The following is a 23,916-nucleotide window of genomic DNA, read 5'->3' on the forward strand; positions in this document are numbered from 1 at the left end:
CGTAGTGCATTATTTTAGCTCTCCTTTATCTGAAAAGTTCCTTATTTTGCCTTCAGTTCTGAAGTATATTTTCCTGGATATGACATTTTGGTTTGTTCTCCCCTCTTACCTTTAAGTACTTTAAAGATGTTGTGCCATTGTTTTCTAATTTAAATTGTGTCTGACAATAAGTCTATGTTCTAACTTATATTTGCTTACATGTAATGTCTCTTTTTCCCTTTTGCTAAGTCACCAACATTCTCTTTTTCACTCATTTTGAGAAATTTTATTCTGCTGTGCCTTCATTTGGTTTTCTTTGTGTTTACCCTGCTTGGGTTTTGTGAATTTTCTTGCATCTCTGTGTTTATACTTGTCATCAACTTTGAAAAATTTTTGCCTATTATCGTTTCTAATGTTTTTCTGGCCCCTCTTCTTCCAATTACATTTGTAATATTTTCTCAGTTCTCTCTGAATGCACATTTTTTTCCTTTTTAACTCTATGCTTACGTTTGATATGTTTCCTTTTTCTCACGAATTACAACCATTCACTGCTTATTGTACAATATCTGAAAATAGTTGGTTCATATATTTTGTCCATAGTTTAGTTTTTTGTTATGGAAAGCAAATCCTGTAGTAGTTATTCTTTCATGAGGAGATGTGGAAACACCTTAAATTCATTATTTTTGAAATATTAAATGACCATTACATTTCTAGTATAAACATACACTTCAGTGAGATTTTATTATTCTTTGTATATTGAAGTATTTTATTTGTTAATATTCTGCTTAGAACTTTTGAAGTTAAATTTATGAGGTTTATATATAATTTTTCATTTTATAATCTATATGAGATGTACAAGAGTCTCATAAATACAGTCAGAAAGTATTTCCTTTATGACTATTCCTGAAAGAGTTTATGTAAGAATGGTCTTATTCCTTTCTTAAACATTTGGAAGTAAACTTGGTGTAGCTACTTTTTTTAATATCAGGAGGCTGTATAGTGATATTCCAATTTTCATTCCTGTTGCTTTTGATTTATTCTTTCTGGTTTACATTTGTTAAGTAGCCTAGGGTTTTATTAATCTTTCTTACTACAATCTTAGTAATCTTTCAAACAATCAATGTTAAGCCATGTGAATAGTCTATATTACTCACATTTTTTCTATTTAACTGATTTTATTATATTATTTATCTTCTATTTTTTGTTTTACTTGCTGTTTTCTATTTCACATTACTAAGATACATTAATCTATGTATGTTCCTGCTTTCCTCCTTTATACTATTTGCCTATAAGGCTTTGTAAATCCCTCTAAGCACTTCTTTTTCTCCATCCCAGAAGTTTAGATATATCAGAATTTAGTTTGATTTTCCTTTTTACCCATTGATTTTTAGGAGGTGTTTATTTTTAATGTCCATGTCCATAGAGTTTTTTAGTTGTCTAATTGTTATTGATTTCCATATTAAGTTGGCATGATCAAAGAACACACACTGAATGATTTTGATCTTTGAATTTGTTGGGGGTTTCTTTGTGTCTCATCTAACACGAGTATCAGTAAGTGTTTCTTACGTATTTATAAGCAGTAGCATGCTGTTAGTGCTAACGCTATTGTGGGAAGTTGAGAAAAAATATATTGGATTCTGGTATATTTTATAGATATCAAAGCTCCACCTCATGTGCTTTCCAGTTGGAAACGTTGGAAAGATAAAATATCTCCTGCTACTAGAGTTCTTGACACAGATTTTGTTGAATTAGATGCATACAAATTCAGAATTTGGAGGAGGATCAACTTTTTGTTCCTTTTGAGTTTTTCTACCAGTCAGGAAGGCTGTGGAAACCAGTGGGCTTTCTCTGCAGCAGCACTGAGTCCCCACTTCCTAGAGAAGCTATTTTGATGGATGAGGAAGTAGTGACATCTTTTTCCATCTACGTATCTGATTCTTGGATCAGATTGTGGTGCCATGTTTTTAAAATATACCTCTGATGGTAGCCCTCTTTAGGAATTAATCCTATATTGCTCTAAGGGTCATTACAAGAGTGTCATCCAGAAGTTCCTCAGGCCTTTCCAAATTTGATAGTCCTCAATTCACATTAATGAACAATTTCCAGTTTAAAATATCTAGACTGTTTTCTCTTCCTACACTAACCAAACTTTTACTAATACTGTATTTTAATAAGGAGAAGCTCTGCCTCCATATCATCTTGCTATCTTTACATCAAAGAAAATCCAGAGAAATTCTAGAAATAATGTTTAATTAAAAGAGGAATTTTATGAAAATATAATTACAATTAGTTTATGGAAATATTAAGGAAAAATGACATCAGTGTAACATTAGGCTCATTAAATACAGCATTATGTCTCTGGTTTAAATATGATATTTTATTCACATAGTAGTTTTTAAGGAATATTTAAATATAGGTCTTGATCTCTTATAAATATTTTTACTAAAGATTTTTTTTTTAATTTTATTGACTGTTATTAGTTCTTCCATCACATTTTCTTAGTTAGTACTTAAATATACGAAAGCGTGCAATTAGCAAAACATAATCTGACCTTGAGGTTGCCATTTAGAGGGCATTTGTCACATCATAAAATATGCCCACATCAAGAAATACAGGTAAATCATAATTTGCAGTGAAATTTTGTCTTTTTTTTAAATCATCACAAAGGTAATTTGTTACAGAATTTAAAATATTTGTTTATCTGAAATGTCTCTCATAGTGTACAAACTTTTCAAACTGTTTCTCTATGCCTATCAATGTGTACGCTATGATAATTATCAGAAAGTTTCTCTTTGTGAATAAAGAAAACGAAGTTCAGAGAAGCTCCCCAAAAGATACACATAAGCAGAGAAGAAAAAGATCCTTCTATTTGGACTATTATCAGACTATTTGTTTTTATCTGAGGTTTCTGCAGTCCTCGTGGACAACAGCCCTGGAGCCTGCACTTAGGTGTCCATAATTGACTTTTGTTTACCCTCTCCCAGTGGACTTCATCACAGAGGATGAGCAAAACCTCAATGCTGAAATATCATGAAAAAGATTTCACAGGAATAAAAATAAATAAGGCCATCACAAACAAGCACTGTTGATGCTGTCCCAGATGATCACGGACTCTGGTTGACACAAGGTCACTATGCTGCTTAAATATCCATGGTTATCCCACTATCCCTATTTTAAGAAATATAAAGTATACGAGAATTCAGGAGAGGAACTTTCCTTTACATACTGTCCTTGCCCTGACTGAAGAGTGAGGTCCCTTGAATTGATGCACTTTGGTAGAGTCGTTTATTGCAGTGTAAGGATAGGAATGTTCACCAGCCTCTCTCTCTGATTCAAAAAATAATGGCTAAATGCTTATGACATTTTTTAATTAAGTAACAACTGACGGAAATGAAATATTTTTAATGGGACAATAAAAATGCATCTACTTGGGAGAATGGTCTTGATCTGAGAAAATGAACATATATTTGGAAACAACTTTAAAGATTTCTATTTTATTTGGCTTTAGTGATTTCTGATGTTATTAGCTTTAACAAACCAATGATTTATCTATTTTTATTTTATTTTTAAAGATGGCTACAGTAATAAGGGAAACAAAATAATAGATTGAGGTAAAAGAAGATAAAAGTATTTTCAAATACGTTCATTATTGTCATGTAATGATTCAAACACTGACTTGGCTAACATAATTGCTACAAACACTATCACAGAGATTATGTGTAATCCTTTATCTTAGATTATATGTAATACTTCTTTTAGATGGGGATAATTCTTTAACTATAAATATATTGAGAATACAAATTCATAATATGAGTAAATTGAGACATCAAAATATGATGCATTCTTGCTGAACTCCCTGCAAATGTATGATTTAAATAACCAAATAATTTCTGTTTCTACTACTTAACAGAATAATAGTCTCAGTAGTCTAGTGTTATCTAATCCAAATACTTGATTCTTCATGACACTAAAATTTTTTTATGTGGAGTAGTTAATTAAACTTTAAATAATTTATTTCTACATGTAAGACAGTATTCATGTCACTAGAATCAAAGGCAAGACTTCATTTATTTGCTTTGTGCCTCCCAGCAGGTTTCTAACATGGGTGACAGAGAAACAAGCAATCACTCAGAAGTGACTGACTTCATTCTCGTGGGCTTCAGGGTCCGCCTAGAGCTCCACATCCTCCTCTTCCTGCTATTTCTGCTCGTCTATGCCATGATCCTTCTAGGGAATGTTGGGATGATGGCCATTATCATGACTGATCCCCACCTGAACACACCAATGTATTTCTTCCTAGGCAACCTCTCCTTCATTGATCTCTTCTACTCATCTGTTATTGCACCCAAGGCTATGATCAACTTCTGGTCTAAGAGCAAGTCCATCTCCTTTGCAGGCTGTGTGACCCAGCTCTTCCTCTTTGCTCTCTTCATTGTAACTGAAGCATTTCTTCTGGCAGCCATGGCTTATGACCGCTTCATCGCCATCTGCAACCCACTCCTTTACTCTGTTCAGATGTCAACACGTCTCTGCTCTCAGTTGGTGGCTGGTTCCTATTTCTGTGGCTGCATCAGCTCAGTTCTTCTTACCAGCGTGACATTTACTTTATCTTTTTGTGCTTCTCGGGCCATTGATCACTTTTACTGTGATTACCGTCCACTTCAGAGGATTTCTTGTTCTGATCTCTACATTCTTAAGATAGTTTCTTTTTTCTTATGCAGTATTATTATTTTGCCTACCATAATTGTCATTATTGTGTCTTATATGTATATTGTGTCCACAGTGCTAAAGATACGCTCCACTGAGGGACGTAAGAAAGCCTTCTCCACTTGCAGCTCTCACCTAGGAGTTGTGAGTGTGCTGTATGGAGCCGTCATTTTTATGTATGTCATCCCTGACAGATTTCCTGAGCTCAGTAAGGTGGCCTCCTTATGTTACACCTTAGTCACTCCCATGTTGAATCCTTTGATTTACTCTCTGAGAAACAAAGATGTCAAAGAAGCTCTGAGAAAGATCCTAGAGAAAAAAATATTTTTATTCAATTCTATTTTAACATTGATATAACTGAAAGAGCTGGACGTTATGACAATTTGGGAAAGCATTGAGGTGAAGAATGTACCCACTGATCTTAGAAATATTTAATCTTAGCGAGTTTATCTATTTGAATTCCATGTATTTAACTGCTGAAGAATACGTTTGGATTATTTTTTGCCTGGCTGTTGATTTTGGTGTGGAATGACTTTCTCCATACTTCATCTTCATTTTGGGTAAAGATAATGATTGCCAGGTCATTTGTTTTTAAAGAAAAATGTATACCACATTTGCTGCTGGCTTTCATGATGTTGTTCAGAAGGTATTGTTTATCTTGAGTCAGTAACATATGTTATGTGGATATGTATGTAATTGGTGGAGGTAACAAAACCTAGTTGATGTAATAAGCAGATAGAACAAAATATCAGATTTACTGAAGAAACCTTTTTGAGCGCTCAGTGAGAGAATCAGATGCTCTACAGTGCACAGAGTGCTGAGGATGACATGTGAATCACTCTTTGTTGTCCAGAGGCTGAATGAGTGAAACACTTATTTCATGGTTTCTCTGGATTGGAGAAATTATTCTTGAAAATTCTACCTTTTCCCAAGGAAACTGTAATGAAAATAAACCAAAAGTAAAGATAATTCCTTTTTTTCAATATGCCTTTGTGGGAATTAATTCATCAAATGATATTTATTGAATTTTGATGTACTCTTTGCCCTATGAAAACCTCTAGGAATGAATAATTTCTGTACTTACCTCATAATCAAATGAGGAGCAAAGAACTGAATACGGAACTAAACTGCCAGTTGGTAAACCCAGTGAAAAGACATTGATAGAAAATACAAAGAGAGTGGAGCCTCTAGAGGTGAGTAGTCTTAATGGTCAGGGAAAACTTCCTAAGCACATTTTTAAAAATAAATAGAATTGAGCAAGATGAAGTAGGTTTCTGTGCAAAGGGAAAAAAATAACTATATAGTGAACTGCATGAAGGTTAATGAGTGATTTTTAATGCACAAGGCAAGGAGTCAGAGATGAGACTTCAAAGAAAATTAATGGAAATCATGCAGATTTAAATGACAAGTCAAGGAAGATGACCTTTATTCTGTAGACAAGGGTAAGCATTGAGGATTGTCAAGAAAGGTGGCACTGTGTTCAAGTTGGCATTTTACAAAAATCACACTGGTAACTTTGTGGAAAATACATACTCAATGAGAGGATGGTAGTCACAGAAAGTGTGTGGTCAACCAAGTAAGAGTGTATGGTGAATTTAAGCAAGTCAGTCTTATTAGAGATAGTGAAGAGAGGGACTCTTTAAAATGGCAGGGAAAGTAAGCTGAAATTGATTGATGGTTGATAAAATGAGAAGGAGGCAGAAGTGAATAATAACTTCTGATGTTTGAGCATCTGTGACTTGGGAAATGCTACCTCATAAAATGAGGAGGAAAATATGAGTATTAAGAGTTAATCGTTAACTTAGGAGTTAAGAAAACAAGCTCAGGAGTAAGACTGAGCTTTAAAATTCTGTTTTTGCCTCTGTAGCTTTGGGCAAGTTCATAATATCTCTGTATTTTAATTTCCTCATGTAAAATGGGATACATAATAGTATCTACATCTTAGAGTTATTTCAAGTATTAAACCATATAAATTTCATATAAATTGATTAAGCCCATATATTTAACACCTGCCAGATTTGTTCTTTCTTCATGCCCTCAATAGCATGTCACGTTAAGTCTGAGAGAGGAAAACAACAATTTTCTCTTTCCCTCTCATTCTCTATCATGGAGCATCCTCAATTCTCAAATCTGACCTGTTTGACTTTCCATAGACAGATCTTGAGAAACTGCTAACTTTCTTATTTCAGTCTTTATCTTTCTTTCTGCTGAGAATAGAGAAGATGGAAAAATGACAAAAAAAAAAATGAACAGAGCCCTAATTAGATGCAAAATTAGATTCTTTAGAATTAGATTCTTTAAGAATCTTCTCTTGTACTTTAACAAATGTCTCCCCTTTCACCCACATTTTTTAAAATACAGATTACTGGGGAAAACAGGAGTCTCACTGGGTAGAAAACCTTCATGAAGATTTTCAGGCAAGTGGTCACTGTGCTAAGATATAGTCTTGTCTCTCTCCTTAGATGAAGCAGAAAGATGTTTAGGTTGAAAGGGGCACATTTCACTAACCCTTCTCTGAGAGTACATTGCAGAATCCTTCGGGCAGCACTCTGAGTCCTATAATAGAACAAGCCTGAAATGAAAGAGGCCACTGATTCTCCATTATTCCAGCCAGAAACAGAGTCTTTGTTCATTGGCTATTAGTAATCTTATATTACTGAGAAAGAAATCCTAACAACCACCATCAGACTCCACATATAGACATAAATATAAACATAATCATAGTCTCTCTCTCTTGCTATCACACTATCACAAACACACACACCAGGATATCTTTGAGAAGAATACCAAGAATGGTGACTGACTAAATCACCTCCTAGAGCAATATATCTCCAATGTCATCCAGCTGACTCTGAAAAGAATCTTCTGGCTGAGGTAGAAGCTAACAGACTCAAGAAAGATGGATGTGCTGTACAAAGTTAAGTTCTAAAAGCAGGAATGAGATTGAAAAATAATAATAAACACAACCATGTTAATATAAGTTTATCAAAATATAGACATAAATGTATGCATTCATACATATGTATATATGGTTCTCTAAATATGATATATGCATTATAAGACTGCTTATGAAATAATCAAAATTGTAGTACAAGTCAAGTACAAAAACATTTTAATAATATCTAGCTAACTTTTTGACTTGGGAATTACTGGGGGGTTTTTTAAAAAACACCCCTATCTAAAATGTTATACACATACGGAACTTCTTCAAACTCATCTAGTGATTACCCATTAAATTTACAATTATAGCTGATGGTGGTGTCAAAGTCTTATAAACTTTTCTTAATATGAATGATAGTGTTTAGCTCCAGTTCCAGAAAAGTTGAAGTGGGTTTTACCTAGCCTGAAGCCAGGCCATAATAACAGAAGGCTCCCAAGTCAGCTGACTTTATTTGGAACAAGTGTAGGAAAGTTCAAGCATAGGTGAACTCTTAAACATAACAAATATTTGGTGATAAGCAATTAAGAGGAGGTTGGTAACTCCATGACAGCAAAAAGCTAACTGTCAATCAACTGAAAAATTACCAACAGGAACTAAGGAAGGAGACAGCTAACAAGGGCCCTCCTGGAGCTGGAACAAACCTCAAAGCCCGGCCTTAAAGACTATCCTTACAAAGGAGACCGAATTTAATTGGATCAGGCTATAGAGAAACAGATGTCCCAGATGTTTTCAAAACCACAGAACAAGAACTAATGGAGGCTATCTGCTGGGTGGGAAACATACAGAGGCACAACACTCCACAAAATGATCAGAGAAGACACAGCCAAAGGCAGCCCTGATTAAACCCCTGCCATCCAAGAGTAACTGGGCACAAGCCTAAGGCTGTGCCTCTGAGAAGTGACACCAGAGGCTGCTCAGAGCAAGCAGAATGCAATAAAATAGTCCAGGAAAGTCACTAAAAAATGAACAAGCAAACAACTAAAATACAGAAATTTTATTTTAGATTATTCTATTGTTTAAAGGTACAGGGGCTGGCCCTGTTGTCTAGTCGTTAAGTTCACGTGCTCTGCTGCGGTGGCCCAGGGTTTCACAGATTCGGATCCTGGGCAAGGACATGGCACCACTCGTCAGGCCACACTGAGGCGGCGTCCCATGTGCCACAACTAGAAGAACCCACAACTAAAATATGCAACCATGTACTGGGGGGATTTGGGGAGAAAAAGCAGAAAAAAACAAAGATTGGGAACAGTTGTTAGCTCAGGTGCCAATCTTTAAAAAAGAAGGTACATTAACTGAAAGAATGTCATATAATTGGAATCAAACTATGTTTGATTGCATACAGTCCTTTAGATTGGATTCTTTCACTTAATAATATGCTTTTACAGCTTCTCCATGCCCTTTCACAGCTGGATAGCTCATTTATTTTAGTCCTGAATAATATTCCATCGTCTGGATGTAGCATGGTTGACTTATCCATTCACCTAATAAAGGACATCTGGGTTACTTCTAAGTTTTCGCAGTTATGAACAAAGCTGCTATAAATATCCATGTGCAGGTTTTTGTGTGGACATAAGTTTTCATCTTCTTTGGATAAATACCAAGGAGCACAATTGCTGGATCCTATAGTAAGAGTATCTTTAATTTTGTTGGAAACCAGCAAACTATCTTTCAAAGTGGCTGTACCATTTTGCATTCACACTAGTAATGAATGAGGACTCTCGTTGCTCCACATTCTTGCCAGCATTTGCTGTGGTCAGTGTTTTAGATTTTGGTCATTCTAACAGGTGTGTAGTAGTATCTCATTTATTCTTTTTGGTTTTTTAATTAAGAATTTAATTTTTTAGGAAAATTTAAGGTTCACAGCAAAATTGAGAGGAAGGTACAAAGATTTCCCGAATATCTTCTGCCCCACACATGCATAGCTTCCCCCATGATCAACATCTCCTACAAGATTGGTATACTTGTTACAGTTGATGAGCCTACATTGACATATCATTATCATCTAAAATCCATAGTTTACATTAAGATTCACTCTTGGTATTACATATTCTGTGAGTTTGGACAAATATATAATGACATTTATCCACAATTACAGTATCAGATAGATACAGATAGACACTGTCCTAAAAATCTGTGCTCTGCCTCTTCATCCCTTCTTCCACCCTATGGCCCCTGGCAACCACTGATCTTTTTCCTGTCTCTATAGTTTTACCTTTTCCAGAATGTCATAAAGTTGGAATCATACAATAGGTAGGCTTTTCAGATTGGCTTCTTTCACTCAGTAACATGCATTTACGGTTCCTTCATGTCTTGTCACAGGTTGATAGCTAATTTCTTTTTAGTGTTGAAAATATTCCATTGTCTGGATGTACCATGGTTTATTTATCCAGTCACTCATTGAAGGAAATCTTAGTTGCTTCCAAATTTTAGCAATTATGATTAAAGATGCTATAAACATCTGTGTGCTGGTTTTTGTGTGGACATAAGTTTTCAGTTCCTTTGAGTAAATACCAAGCAGCATAATTGCTAGATCGTATAGTAAGAATGTTTAGTTTTGTAAGAAACTGCCAATTGTCTTCCAAAGTGACTATTTTGCAATTCCCGCCCACAATGTGTAAGAGTTCCTGTTTCTCCACATGCTCACCAATATTTGATGTTGTCAGTGTTCTGGATTTTGGCCATTCTGCTAGGTCTGTAGTGGTAGCTCGTTGTTTTAATTTGCATTTACTGATGGCAGATGATGTGGAACATCTTTGAATTTGTTTATGTGTCACATGTATAATCTCTTTGGTAAGGTGTCTGTTAAGGTCTTTGGTCCATTTTTCAATCAGCTTGTTTTTTTTCTTGTAGTTGAGTATTCAGAGTTCTTTGCATATTTTGGATAGTTTATCAGATCTGATATCAGATATCAGATATTGTTTATCAGAGGTTTGCAAATGTCAAACATTTTTCCCCAGCTTGTGTCTTTTCTTATTCTTTGACAATGTCTTTCACAGAGCAGAAGTTTTTAATTTTAGTGAAGTCCAACTTATCAATTATGTCTTTTATGGATCGTGCCTTTGGTGTTTTACCTAAAAAGGCATTGCCATATGCATGGTCATCTTGATTTCTTCTATGATATCTTCTAGGAGTTTCAAACTCTTGTGTTTTACACTCAAGGCTATGATCCATTTGAATTAATTTTTGTGAATAGTGTACAGTTTATCTCTAGGTTCACATTTTTGCATGTGGATGTCCAGTTGTTCCAATGCCATTTGTTGAAAAGGTTGTCTTTTCTCCATTGTATTACCTTTACTCTTTGTCAAACATAAGTTGACTAAATTTATGTGGCTCTATTTCTAGTCTCTCCATTCTATTCCATTAATCTGTTGAATTCCTTCACCAATATCACACATCTTGAAGACTGTAGCTATAGTCAGTCTTGAATTTGTGTAGTGTCAGTGCTCTGATTCTGTTCTTCTCCTTAAATAACATGTTGGCTATTCTGGGTCTCTTGTCTCTATCAATAAAGTTTAGATTCAATATCCAAAGTTTGGCGATATCTACCTAATAACTTACATGGGGGATTTTGTCTAGGATTGCATTGGATGTATAGATCAAGTTGGGAAGAACTGACATCTTGATAATATTGAGTCTTCCTCTCGATGAATATGGAATATCTCTCCATTTATTTAGGTTCTTTGACTTCTTCCACTAGAGTTTTATAGTTCTCCTCCCATAGATCTTGTACGTATTTTGAAAGATTTATTCATAAGCATTTCATTTGGGGGAGATGCTAATATAAATGGCATTTTGTTTTTAACCTTAAAGTCCACTTGTTCATTGCTAGTATGGGAAACAGTTGACTCTTGTATATTAACCTGGTGTGGAAAATAATTGACTCTGGTCAAGGTTGCACAAGTGTGATGTCTGCCCCACGGCAGACTGGAGAAAAAATTCATATTGAAACTTTTACCACAAACTTGGAAATGCCAGAAAACCAAAGGAAAGGCCACTATATCTTATATATTAACCAAGTGTCCTGCAATCTTCCTATAATCTCTTATTAGTTTCAGGAGATTTTTTGTAAATTCTTGCTGACTTTCTACATAGGCAATCATGTCATCTGTGACCAAAGAGAGTTTTTTCTTCCTTCCCTTTCTTGTTACCTTTTTGCATTAGTTTTCTAGAGCCACCATAACAAAATATCACAGACTGGGTGGCTTTAACAACAAATCTAGAACAACACAGTTCTAGAGTCTAGAAGTCTAACAATCAAGGTGTCAGCAACTTGGTTTCCCCTGAGGCCTCTTTCCTTGTCTTACAGATGGCCACCCTCTTGCTCCTTCTTCACATGGTCGTCTTTCAGTGTACATGCACCCCTGGTGTCTCTCTGTGTGTCATAATCTCCTCTCCTCATAAACACACCAGTCAGATTGTATTAGAGCCCACCCTAACAGCCTTATTTAATTACTTCTTTGAAGGTTCTCTCTCCAAATATAGCCACAAACTGAAATACTATGACTTCAACATATGAGTTTTGGAAGAAATAACTCCAAAAAGCCCATAACACTTTTATTTCCTTGTCTTGTCTATTGCATTAGATAAGACTTGAAATAGGATGTTGAAAAGGTGTAGTGAGGGGGAGACACACTTGTCTTGCTCCTGATCTTAGTAAGAAAGCTTCTAGTTTCTCAGAACTAAATATGATCTTAGCTGTAAGTTTTTGGGTTTTTTCTTTCCTGTAAAGAAAAAGAAAGTCTTTATTGATAAATAGGTTACAATGAAATAAACAGAGTGACAGCTTTTTAGGGAATAAAAACTCAAGCAGAATCTCAGTCTCTTTCCACCCAGCCTCTAGCTCCCAGCTTCTGTCCTCTTACTGGCCACTTTGGAAGATGAGGCCTTGGTGGGCATGCAAGGCATTCTCAGGTCCTTGGGGGCCTCTCCCTTTTTGGCCAGTGTGCAGGCATATCTTGACCCCACTGCCCATAGGAGGAGCAGTAGCCCTAGCTTTTGGCCCATCCGTGCCCCCCTGGGAAGTTCTCCTTAGGGGCCTTGTTCTCTACCTTCTTTTTGGCTAGGGGAACAGCATCATTCTCGCCCTTGGTGGCGCTGAGAAATGAACTCTGACTCTCAGCTTTTGTTTTCCTGTGGGCCTCGGCATCTGCTTGGGTGCTCTTTCTGCTTTTGACCTTTGACCTCCTGCCTAGCCGCTGGCATTGAGAGGGGCTGTGTCTGGCTGTCTGAGGCCCTTCCTGGCCTTGCACAGTCTTGCGTCTTGGTCCTTGGTCTGGCAGCCATTGTTAGAGGCCTTCTCTTCAGCTGCACTTGGTTTAGAGGGAGTTGTCCTCACCTCTCTTAGCCTCCTGGGTCCCTTTTACACCTTGCTTGCATTGGGAGTGTCCTTCTTTGCCTTGCTTGGTTTCTTGGGGCTCTCCTCATTGGCCTCACTGGATCTCCTGGGGCCGTCATAGTGGATGTCTTCCTGGGTTGGATTTTCCTTTTGTTTTCCTTTTGCTTTGGAACTAATTTGAAGCTTCTGGTGGCCCCCTTGGCCTTGGAGTTAATGTACCTGAAAAGGAGGCTGCGATGCATGTCTGTGGCCAGAGCCTGCTTCAGCAAGTACTTGAGCTGGAGGCCGCCCACCGTCGGGTAGTTCTACAGGATGTAAATATTGATGGCCACCACCAAGGTGCCCTAGAGCTGCTCTCCAGCCTCCAGCACCTCCAGAACCATGCTCAGCAAGGAAGGGTGGCGGCGCAGCACTGGGATGCCGCTACAGCTTGTACCTGGCTTTTCAGACCCAGACGACCTGGACAATGCACTGTAGAGGTTGTGGAGGTTGAGGAGGTCAAAGTGTAGCTGGAGATAACACTCCCAGGAGCTATCCCATAGGCAGATGCGGCCACAGATGCAAGTGGGGTGCCCCCTCCTCCAGGCATCAGCTGTAAGATTTTTGTAGATGTTCTTTTTAAAGTTGAGGAAATTCCTTTCTATTCCTAGTTTGTTGGGAGCTCCTTTACTGTTAATCTCTGTGTACCATCACCGTGCACATCATTCAATTCCAAAAATGGTGAGACACACCTCCTTTGGTATATTCTCCTCATACTAATCAGTTAATATGGTTTGTGTATTTTCCCTGTAATTTTTGAAATCAGCATTTTTTCATTTACATTGGCATACTTCAAGCCCATATTAGTAAGATGAAGTGATACAGCAGTTTTTCTGACTCCAGTCTTATCCCCTTTAAATATATATTTCACATAGCCCTGAAGATTTCCCCTGATTACTAGCCACCTGCTCTCGGGCACCCACCTTGCCATCTCTGTGTTTGTCTTTGGCAGATGCATCTTTAGATTTAATTATCTGTCCAAAAAGGTGACTCTCTCACCAAATTGTAAGCTCCATAAAGAATGAGGTCATTTATACATGAGCCTACATGAGCCTACACTTATACATGATCACAACATATTGCACCAGCAGTCAATAAACTTAAATAAATAAACATTCAGAGGAATAGCTGAATAAATTTGGGATCACACTCTATTTTGATGACTGCCTTGCTTCTATACCTTTATTAAATATTCCTCAGAATAATTAACACAGGAAAAATACATGAAGATACAAATTGAGGGAATTTCTCAAAAATGTTTGCAATGGTTCTTTTAGTGCCTCTGATTTTTCCACAATGCCTGACACACCCAATATACAATTTTCCAAGCAAATATATATAATGAAGACTTCTTGTTTGTTTCTTCTCACTATTTCTTCTTCTCCATATAATATGTATAAAATACTTGATTCAAAGTGAAAATTCAGTAACCTTTTAACATGCTACAGAAACTGTAAAATTGGGAAATATTTTATTTAAAAAAATAAGCTGGGAGAGCTGTGTCAAGATGGTGGCCTAGGCAGACTCTGAACTCACCTCTTACCATGGAAACAACCAATTTACAACTATTCTTGGAGCAATTACCCCCTGAGAGACAACTGAAAACTGGATAAAAAGAAACCCCACAACAAGGGACAGTCCTGACTGAGGTAGAAGAGACAGAAATTCCTTACTGCAGAGGGAAAAAAGCCACCTTGGTGAGCTGCAGACCTTCACAGCCAGCCAGGAGTAATCCTAAAGTGCATGCAGCCCTCCCTGGAAGAGCGAGGGATCTGATGGGGGTGCATTACCACCGTAAGCATCCTTCGAACTCAGCACCGGTGAGGGAGGTGTCATAATATCTGTCATAATATCTGGAATACCCCTAGAAAAGCTATCAGACATAAGTGGGGAAAGGCCAGCTCTTAAAGGACCCATGTGCAAATTCACCCGTTTTGGAAAACAACCTGAAATCACCATAAAGAAAGATGCACGGTCCTTTCTAGAAAAGAGACTCACCTGATAGGCTCTGGGCACATCTCAGTGAGAGGGGAGACCTCTCCATGGACTGAGACATTGACAACAACCATTATTGTGACCTCATACAGGTGTGCTGACACAGACGCTGGTAGATGCCATTGGAGTCCTTCCCCTGGCATGTTAGCCCAGGATCTGCCCCGCCCACGACAGTGCTGATTAAAACCAGCTCAGCCAGGGTGGGCAGCCCACCCTAGGGACTGGCTCCACCAACTGAAGGCCTCAGTCAACTTGTGTGCCTGCATGGACAGAATGCCAGGATCCTCTGCAGGCAGGCAAGTGGGTCTGCTTCTGTGGGGTAGGGCATTCATGAGGAGCAGGTGGAGTGTGTGAGGTGTTGGTGGAGTTGGGGAGACCTCTGGATGGGGCAAAGGAATGTGTTCCAAGCAACAGAATAGGAAAAAAATTTCAGAAAACAACCTAAGTTAAACAGAAATAAACAATCTACCTGACAAAGAGTTCAAACAAAAAGTTATAAGGATGCTCACTGATCTTGGGAGAAGAATGGATGAATTCAGTGAGAACATCAACAAAGAATTGGAAAATGTAAAATAGAACCAATCAGAAATGAAGAATGCAACATTGGAAATGAAAAATTCACTAGAGGCACTCAATAGCAAAGTAGATGATACAAAACAACAGATCAGAGAGCTGGACGAAAGACTAGAGGAAATTACCCAACTTAACAGATAAAAGAAATAAGAATTTAGAAGAAAGAGAAAAATGTAAGGGAACTCTGGGACAACATCCACTGCACTGGCATTCATATGACAGGTGTCCCAGAGGGAGAAGAGAGATACAAAGGGGCAGAGAACCTATTTGAAGAAATAATAGATGAAAACCTTCCTAACCTAAGGAAGGAAACAGACATCCAAGTACAGGAAGCACAGAGAGCACCAAACAAGATAAACCCAAAGAGGCCCACACCAAGACACATTATAATTAAAATGTCCAAAATTAAGGATAAAGAGAGAATGACATACAAAGGAAACCCCATAAGGCTATCAGCTGACTTCTCAGCAGAAACCTTACAGGCAAGAAGTGAGTGGCATGATATTTCAAAGTGCTTAACGGAAAAAGTCTACAACAAAGAATACTCTACATGGCAAGGTTATCATTCAGAACGGAAGGAGAGAGAAAGCGTTTCCCAGACAAGCAAAAATTAAAGAAGTGTATCACCAAGAAGCCAATTTCACAAGAAATGCTAAGGGAATTTATTTAAATAAGAAAGAAAAGACCACAAATAAGAATACAAAAATTATCCAAAGGAAAGGCAATGAAATCATTGGTAAAGGCAAAAATAAAGTAAAGGTAGCAAATCAACCACTTATGAAGATAATATGAAGGTCAAAAGACAAAAGCACCAAAATTATTTATTTCAATGATAACAGGGCAATGTATACACACACACATAAAAAGAATTAGATATGATATAAAAACATAAAATGTGGGAAGAGGGAAGTAAAAGAGTAGAGCTTTTGGAAAGAGGTCAAACTATAGAGACTTCAACTTAACATAGATTGCTATATATGTAGGTTATTATAAAAAACCTCATAGTAGTCACAAACCAGAAACCTACAATAAATACACAAATAATTAAGAGAAAGGAATCCAAACATAAAACAAAAGAAAGCCATTAAACCACAAGGGAAGAGAGCAAGAGAAGAAGAAAGGAACAGAGAAGAACTACTAAAACACACAGAAAGAAGCAACATAATGGCAATAAGTATATATTTACCAACAGCTAATTTAAATGTTAAGGGATTAAATAGTTCAGTCAAAAGGCATAGAGTGGCTGATTGGATCAAAAAACAAGACCCATATATATACTGCATGTAAGAGACACACTTCAGACCTAAAGACACTCACAAACGGAAAGTGAAGGGATGGAAAAAGATATTGCATGTAATTGGCAAAGAAAAGAAAGCTGAGGTAGCAATATTTATATCAGACAAGATAGACTTTAAAACAAAACTGTAACAAGAGACAAAGAAGGGCACTACATAATGATGAAGGAAACAATCCAATAAGAGGACATAACACTTATAAATGTACCCAACATGGAAGCACCTAAATATATAAAGCAATTATTAACAGACATAAAAAGAGAAATAGACTGTAACACAACAATAGTAGGGGACTTCAACACTCCACTTCCACCAATGAATAGGTCATCTAAACAGAAGATCAATAAAGAAACATTGGCCTTGGAAGACACATTAGACCAGATGGACTTAGTAGATATACACAGAACATTCCATCAAAACCACAGAGTACACGTTATTTTCAAATGCACATGAAACATTGTGCAGCATTGATCACATATTAGGCCTCAAAACAAACCTCAATAAATTTAAGAAGATTGAAATAATGTTAACCAACTTTTCTGACCACAAAGGTATGAAACTAGAAATCAACTACAGGAAGAAAATCAGAAAAGACACAAATATGTGGAGATTAAACAAAATGCTACTGAAAAATGATTGGGTCAATGAAGAAATCAAAGAGGACATCAAAAAATATGTGGAGACAAATGAAAATGAAAATACAACATTCCAAAATCTATGGGATACAGCAAAAGTGGTTCTAAGAGGGAAGTTTGTAGCAATACAGGTCTACCTCAACAAACAAGAAAAGTCTCACAAAGACAGCCTGACACTGCACCCTAAAGGAACTGAAAAAAGAACAAACAAAGCCCAAAATCAGTAGAAGAAAGGAAATAATAAAAATCAGAGCAGAAATAAGTGAAACAGAGGCTTAAGAAAAATATGAAAAATCAATGAAACCAAGAGCTAGTTCTTTGAAAAGATAAACAAATTTCGCAAACGTTTAGCTAGACTCACCAAGAAAAAAAGAGAGATGACTCAGATAAATAAAATCAGAAATGAAAGAGGAGAAATTACAACAGACACCTCAGAAATGCAAACGATAATAAGAGAATACTACAAAAAGCTATACGCCAACAAATTGGATAATCCAGAGGAAATGGATAAATTCTTAGAATCATTCAACCTTCTAAAACTGAATCTAGAAGAAATAGACAATTTGAGTAGATCAAACACCAGTAAGGAGATTGAAAAAGTAATCAAAAACCTCTCGAAAAAATTAAAGTTCAGGATCAGACAGCTTCCCTGGTGAACTCTACCAAACATTCAAACACTTAATACCTATCCTTCTCAAACTCTTCCAAAAAATTGAAGGGGCTGGCCCTGTGGCCGAGTGGTTAAGTTCGAGTGCTCTGCTGCAGGCAGCCCAGTGTTTCATTGGTTCAAATCGTGGGCGCGGATATGGCACTGTTCATCAAACCACGCTGAGGCAGCGTACCACATGCCACAACTGGAAGGACACACAATGAAGAATACACAACTATATACCTTGTAACTGGGGGGCTTTGGGGAGAAAAAGGGAAAAAGTAAAATCTTTAAAAAAAAATTGAAGAGGAGGGGAAACTTCCTAACTCCTTCTATGAAGCCAACATTACCCTGATGCCAAAACCAGACAAGAACAATACAAAAAAAGAAAATTGCAGGCCAATATCACTGATGAACATCAATTCAAAAATCATCAACAAGATACTGGCAAATCAAATACAACAATACCTTAAAAAGATCATACACTATGATCAAGTAGGATTTATTCCAGGGATGCAGAGATGGTTCAACATCTGCAAATCAATCCATATGATACATCACATTAAAATGAAGAATAAAAATCACATGATCATCTCAATAGATGCAGAGTGAGCATGTGACAAGATACAGCATCCATTTAAGATAAATACTCTGAATAAAATGAGTATAGAAGGAAAGTACCTCAATATAAGAAAGACCATATGTGACAAACCCACAGCTGATATCACTCTCAATGGAGAAAAATTGAAAGCTATCCCTCTAAGAACAGGAATCAGACAAGGATGCCCACTTTCACCTCTCTTATTTAACATAGTATAGAAAGTCTTAGTAAGAGCAATCAGGCAAGAAAATGAAATAAAATGGATTGAAATAAGAAGGGAAGAAGTGAAATTCTCACAATTTGCAGATGACATAGTTTTATACATAGAAAAGCCTAAAGAATCCACTAAAAAACTTTCAGAAATAATAAATAAATATAGTCAAGTTGCAGGATACAAAATCAATACACAAAAATCTGTTGCATTTTTATACACTAACAACAAAGTAGTAGAAAGAGAAATTAAGAATACAATCCCATTTACAATTGGACGAAAAAGAACAAAATATCTAGGAAAAACTTAACCAAAGGGGTGAAACATCTGTACGTGGAAAACTATAAAACATTATTGAAAGAAATTGAAGAACACAGAAAGAAATGGAAAAATACTCTACGCTTTTCGGATTGGAAGGATTAACATAGTTAAAATGTCCATGCTTCCTAAAGCAATCTACAGGTACAATGCAATCCCTGTCAAAGTTCCACCAACATTTTTCACAGAAATAGAGCAAAGAATCCCAAAATTTATATGGAACAACAAAGGATTCTGAATAGCCAAAGGAATCCTGAGAAAAAAGAACAAAGCTGGAGGTATCACACTCCCTGATTTCAAAATAGACTACAAAGGCATAGTAATCAAAATAACATGGTACTGGCACAACAACAGACACACAGATCAATGGAAAAGAATTGAGAGCCCAGGTATAAACCCACATATCTACGGACAGTTGTTTAGGACAAAGGAACCAAGAACATATAATGGAGAAAGGAAAGTCTCTTCAATAAGTGGTGTTGGGAAAACTGGACACCCACATCCAAAAGAATGAAAGTAGACTGTTGTCTGACACCAGACACAAAAATTAACTCAAAATGTATTAAAGACTTGAAGGTAAGACCTGAAACCATGAAACTTCCAGATAAAAACATAGGAATTATGCTCTTCAACATCAGTCTTAGCAGTATATTTTCAAGTACCATGTCTGACCCAGCAAGGGAAACAATAGAAAAAAATGAACAAATGGGACTACAACAAACTAAAAAGCTCCTACACTGCACAGGAAACCACCAACAAAATGAAAAGACAACCCAACAAGTGGAAGAATATATTTGCAAACCTTACATCTGATAAGGAGTTAATATCCAAAATATACAAAGAATTCACACATCTCAACAAAAAAAAAGCTAACAACCCAATTAAAAAGTGGGCCAAAGATCTGAACAGACATTTCTCCAAAGAAGTTATACAGATGGCTAACAGACACATGGAAAGACACAACTATCAGGGAAATGCAAATCAAAACTACAATGAGATATCACCTCACTCCGGTCAGAATGGCTATAATTAACAAGAAAGGAAACAACAAGTGTTGGAGAGGATGTGGAGAGAAGGGAACCCTCGTACACTGCTGGTGCAGCCACTATAGAAGACAGTATGGAGATTCCTCAAAAATTTAAGAACAGAACTACCATAAAATCCAGCTATTCCACTGCTGGATATTTATCCAAAGAACATGAAAACACAAGTGCATAAAGATACACACACCCCTATGTTCACCGCAGCATTAATCACAATAGGCGAGACTTGGAAGCAACCTGTGTGTCCATCAAGGGATGAATGGATAAAGAAGATGTGGTCTATATACATGATGGAATACTACTCAGCCATAAGAAATGATGAAATCTGTCCATTTGAGACAACATGGATGGAACTTGAGAGTATTACGCTAAGTGAAATCAGTCAGAGGGAGAAAGTCAAATACTGCATGATCTCACTCATAAGCAGAAGATAAAAACAATGACAAACAAACACATAGAAACAGATATTGGATTGGTGGTTACCAGAGGACGGGGGGAGGAAAGAGGGCGAAAGGGATGACTAGGCACATGTGTGTGGGGACGGATTGTAATTAGTCTCTGGGTGGTGAGCATGTTGTAATCTACATAGAAATTGAAATATAATGATGTACACCTGAAATTTATATAATGTTATACACCAATGTTACTGCAATAAAAAATATGAAAATAAATAAATAAGTTGGGCATTATTGTAATTTATCAGTGATTACACATAAGGGGAAGAGCAATTCAAAAGACAAAAACCAGACAAAGCATTGTTTGGAAACAATAATAAAATACAAAAATAATGTTCAGCAGTATACTTTGAGAATAAATAGAAATAAATTCTGAGAAACAAAATGTTATTTGAGATCAAAGGGAGAGTTCATCTTGAAAAATATGTCTCTAATGTCCAGGATGTATGCAATATCCAGGATGTTCAGGATTAACAATGTGTCAGAAGGAAAAAAAGTAATGTATGGGAAGAATACATCACCTTGAAAAAGCTTCTGATAATGTTTTTATGAGGCCCAGGAGAATAATTTTCATTAATGGCCTCAAGGAGTATGAAATAAACAGCCAGAACTCCTTAGCTGGAAGAGAAATAATAATCAAAGAATACTATTTTTCTTATCCAGAAGGGTTTTTTAGAGCTTCTTTGACATCTTTGTTTCTCAGAGAGTAAATCAAAGGATTCAACATGGGAGTGACTAAGGTGTAACATAAGGAGGCCACCTTACTGAGCTCAGGAAATCTGTCAGGAGTGAGATACGTAAAAAAGACAGCTCCATACAGCACACGCAGACTCCGCGGTGAGAGCTGCAAGTGGAGAATGCCTTCTTACATCCCTCAGTGAAGCACATCTTTGGAACTGTGAACACAATACACGAGTAAGAAACAATAATAACTATGATGGTAGGCAAGATAATGGTGCTGGATAAGGAAAAAAATGCCCATTTTATAGATAAAGAGGTCAGAGAAAGATAGTCTCTAAAGTGGGTGAGTATCACAGTGAAAGGGGTCTACAGCCCGAGAAGCACAAAAACGTAAAGTAAATGTCATGCTGGTCTGAAGAACTGAGCTGATGCAGCCACAGAAATAAGAAACAGCCCCCAACTGAGTGCAGAGATGTGTTGACATCTGTACAGAGTAGAGGAGTGGGTTGCAGAAGGCAATGAAGCGGTCAGAAGCCATGGCTGCCAGGAAAATGCCTCAGTCACAATGAAGAGGACAAAGAGGAAGAGCTGGGTTGCACAGCCTGTGAAGGAGATGGACTTGCTCTCAGACCAGAGGTTGACCACAACCTTGGGTGCAACAACAGACGAGTAGAAGAGATCAATAAAGGGGAGTTTGCCTAGGAAGAAATACACTGGTGTGTTCAGCCAGGGATCAGTCATTGTAAGGGCCATTATCCCAACATTCCCTAGAAGGATCATGGCATATATAAGCAGAAAGAGGAGAATGTAAAGCTTGGAGTGGACCCCAAAGCCAGAAGAATGAAGTCAGTCACTTCTGAGTGATTGCTTGTTCCCCTGTCACCCATGGCAGAAACCTGCTGAGAGGCACAAGGCAAATAAATGAACTCTTAGCTTCGATCCTACCTACAAATAATCTCTTAGAATATTAGGATTTAGAAAGCTATTCTGTAATCATTATTTACTTTAAACTCATAAATTATTGTGACTTATTAAGCCAACTCCAACTGATGGTGAATCAACAGGTCGTTTTATGCCCTAATTCATACAAGCGTTGGAATTAGATCTTTTTCCTCTGAGTATAATGCAATGCCTTTCCACCCAAATGCCTGTCACATTTGCAAGTATCGCTTCTGTACACATTTCCAACTGATGATTTGTGCACTAAATTCAATGTCATGAAGCAGTGATTGGAAGAAAGCACAAATAACTTAAACAATATTTGGGGAGCAATTTTGATGTTGGGGTTTGGACATAAGGGAGGCTTTCGTAGTCTAATTTGGGAAAACTTTGAGCACTTAATTTAGCATTCTAGCAGATATAAAGAAAATGACTAAATTTAAAAACTACTTAAGAAGTGAAATTACTTTTTGTGGGTGATGGAAACTTCAGATTCTGATACAAGTTATGCACTCACGAAGAGAAAAGTTTTGCACTACCAAACATAAAAGTCATTAGCACTCACATGCTAGGATTTCTGTCCCAGATGGGCCTCCAAAGTCCTTTCATAAAGATAATTTCCCTCATTTTCTCAGCCCACACAGCTCAGAGTTTTTTAAGAAGAGGCCTACAGGTAGTCTAGACAAAATGACTTTAGAAATGGATGCTGAACACAAGATAAATATGGAGGAATTGTTGATTGCATTCTTATTTACCATGGAGATAACCTTCAGAGTCATCATTAATTCATTTACTAGACAGCTCAGCTAGGGTATTGAACTCCTTGTATTAACAATATGGTCACTCTTTCTCTCCCCTCAGGGCTTTACATGCACTATTTGGCCTGGAAAATAATTAATAATAATAGCAAACATTTATGTGGCACTTTTTATATGCGAGACACTTTTCTCAGTGCTTTCACAGTAGCTCATTTAATCCATATAACAATAATATGAGGGAAGTTTTATAATATTCCCCAGTTTACAGATAAGGAAACAGGTACAGACAAATGAAGTTTGTTGAAAGCCACCTATGAGGGTCAGAATCAGAATTTGAAGCCAGGAAATGTGGCTCCAGAATCCATGCACCTGATCACTGCCTGATACCACCTTGGATAAGGAGCCCTTCCTGTTACTTTACCTGACTTACTTCTACTCACACTTCAGAGTTCAGTTGTGTCTTATCTTCAATAACTGAAGCTAAGGTAAGTATCTTATCTTCAACATAAATTCCCCAGTTCTTCAACCTGGGTCAAAACATCTCTCTGCATACATCATGCTCCCAAGGATAGTAGCTATTATCACCAAATTTTAATATTCATATTAAATATTAATAATTCCTCACTTGACAATAACTTCCTGAAGATCAAAACTTCAACTCGTCCTCTATATATTTTCAGCATAATTTTCTGTCTGGCATATGACAATTATTCAATATATATTTATTATATAGATAAAATTTGAGGGGCCAGCCCAGTGGCT

The 23,916-nt window shown here is 37.0% G+C and overlaps 1 protein-coding gene and 1 pseudogene across 1 annotated transcript; one reads left to right on the plus strand and one right to left on the minus strand.

Annotated features, from left to right (window-relative positions):
• The first annotated feature begins 4,034 nt into the window (after positions 1-4,034).
• Positions 4,035-5,043, plus strand: LOC124252436 (olfactory receptor 9K2-like). Its single transcript, XM_046685942.1, has one exon. The coding sequence runs from the start codon at positions 4,081-4,083 to the stop codon at positions 5,041-5,043; it is 963 nt and encodes a 320-aa protein (XP_046541898.1). The 5' UTR covers positions 4,035-4,080.
• Positions 5,044-21,412: 16,369 nt separating this feature from the next.
• LOC124236401 (olfactory receptor 9K2-like) lies at positions 21,413-22,374 on the minus strand (annotated as a pseudogene).
• Between the last annotated feature and the right edge of the window lie 1,542 nt (positions 22,375-23,916).

This window comes from Equus quagga, chromosome 1, assembly GCF_021613505.1.
Source record: "Equus quagga isolate Etosha38 chromosome 1, UCLA_HA_Equagga_1.0, whole genome shotgun sequence".
Lineage (NCBI taxonomy): Eukaryota > Metazoa > Chordata > Mammalia > Perissodactyla > Equidae > Equus > Equus quagga.

What these genes read in the sequence shown, in the direction of transcription:
- LOC124252436 (XM_046685942.1), top strand. Translation starts at nt 4,081, where the DNA reads ATGGGTGACAGAGAAACAAGCAATCACTCAGAAGTGACTGACTTCATT.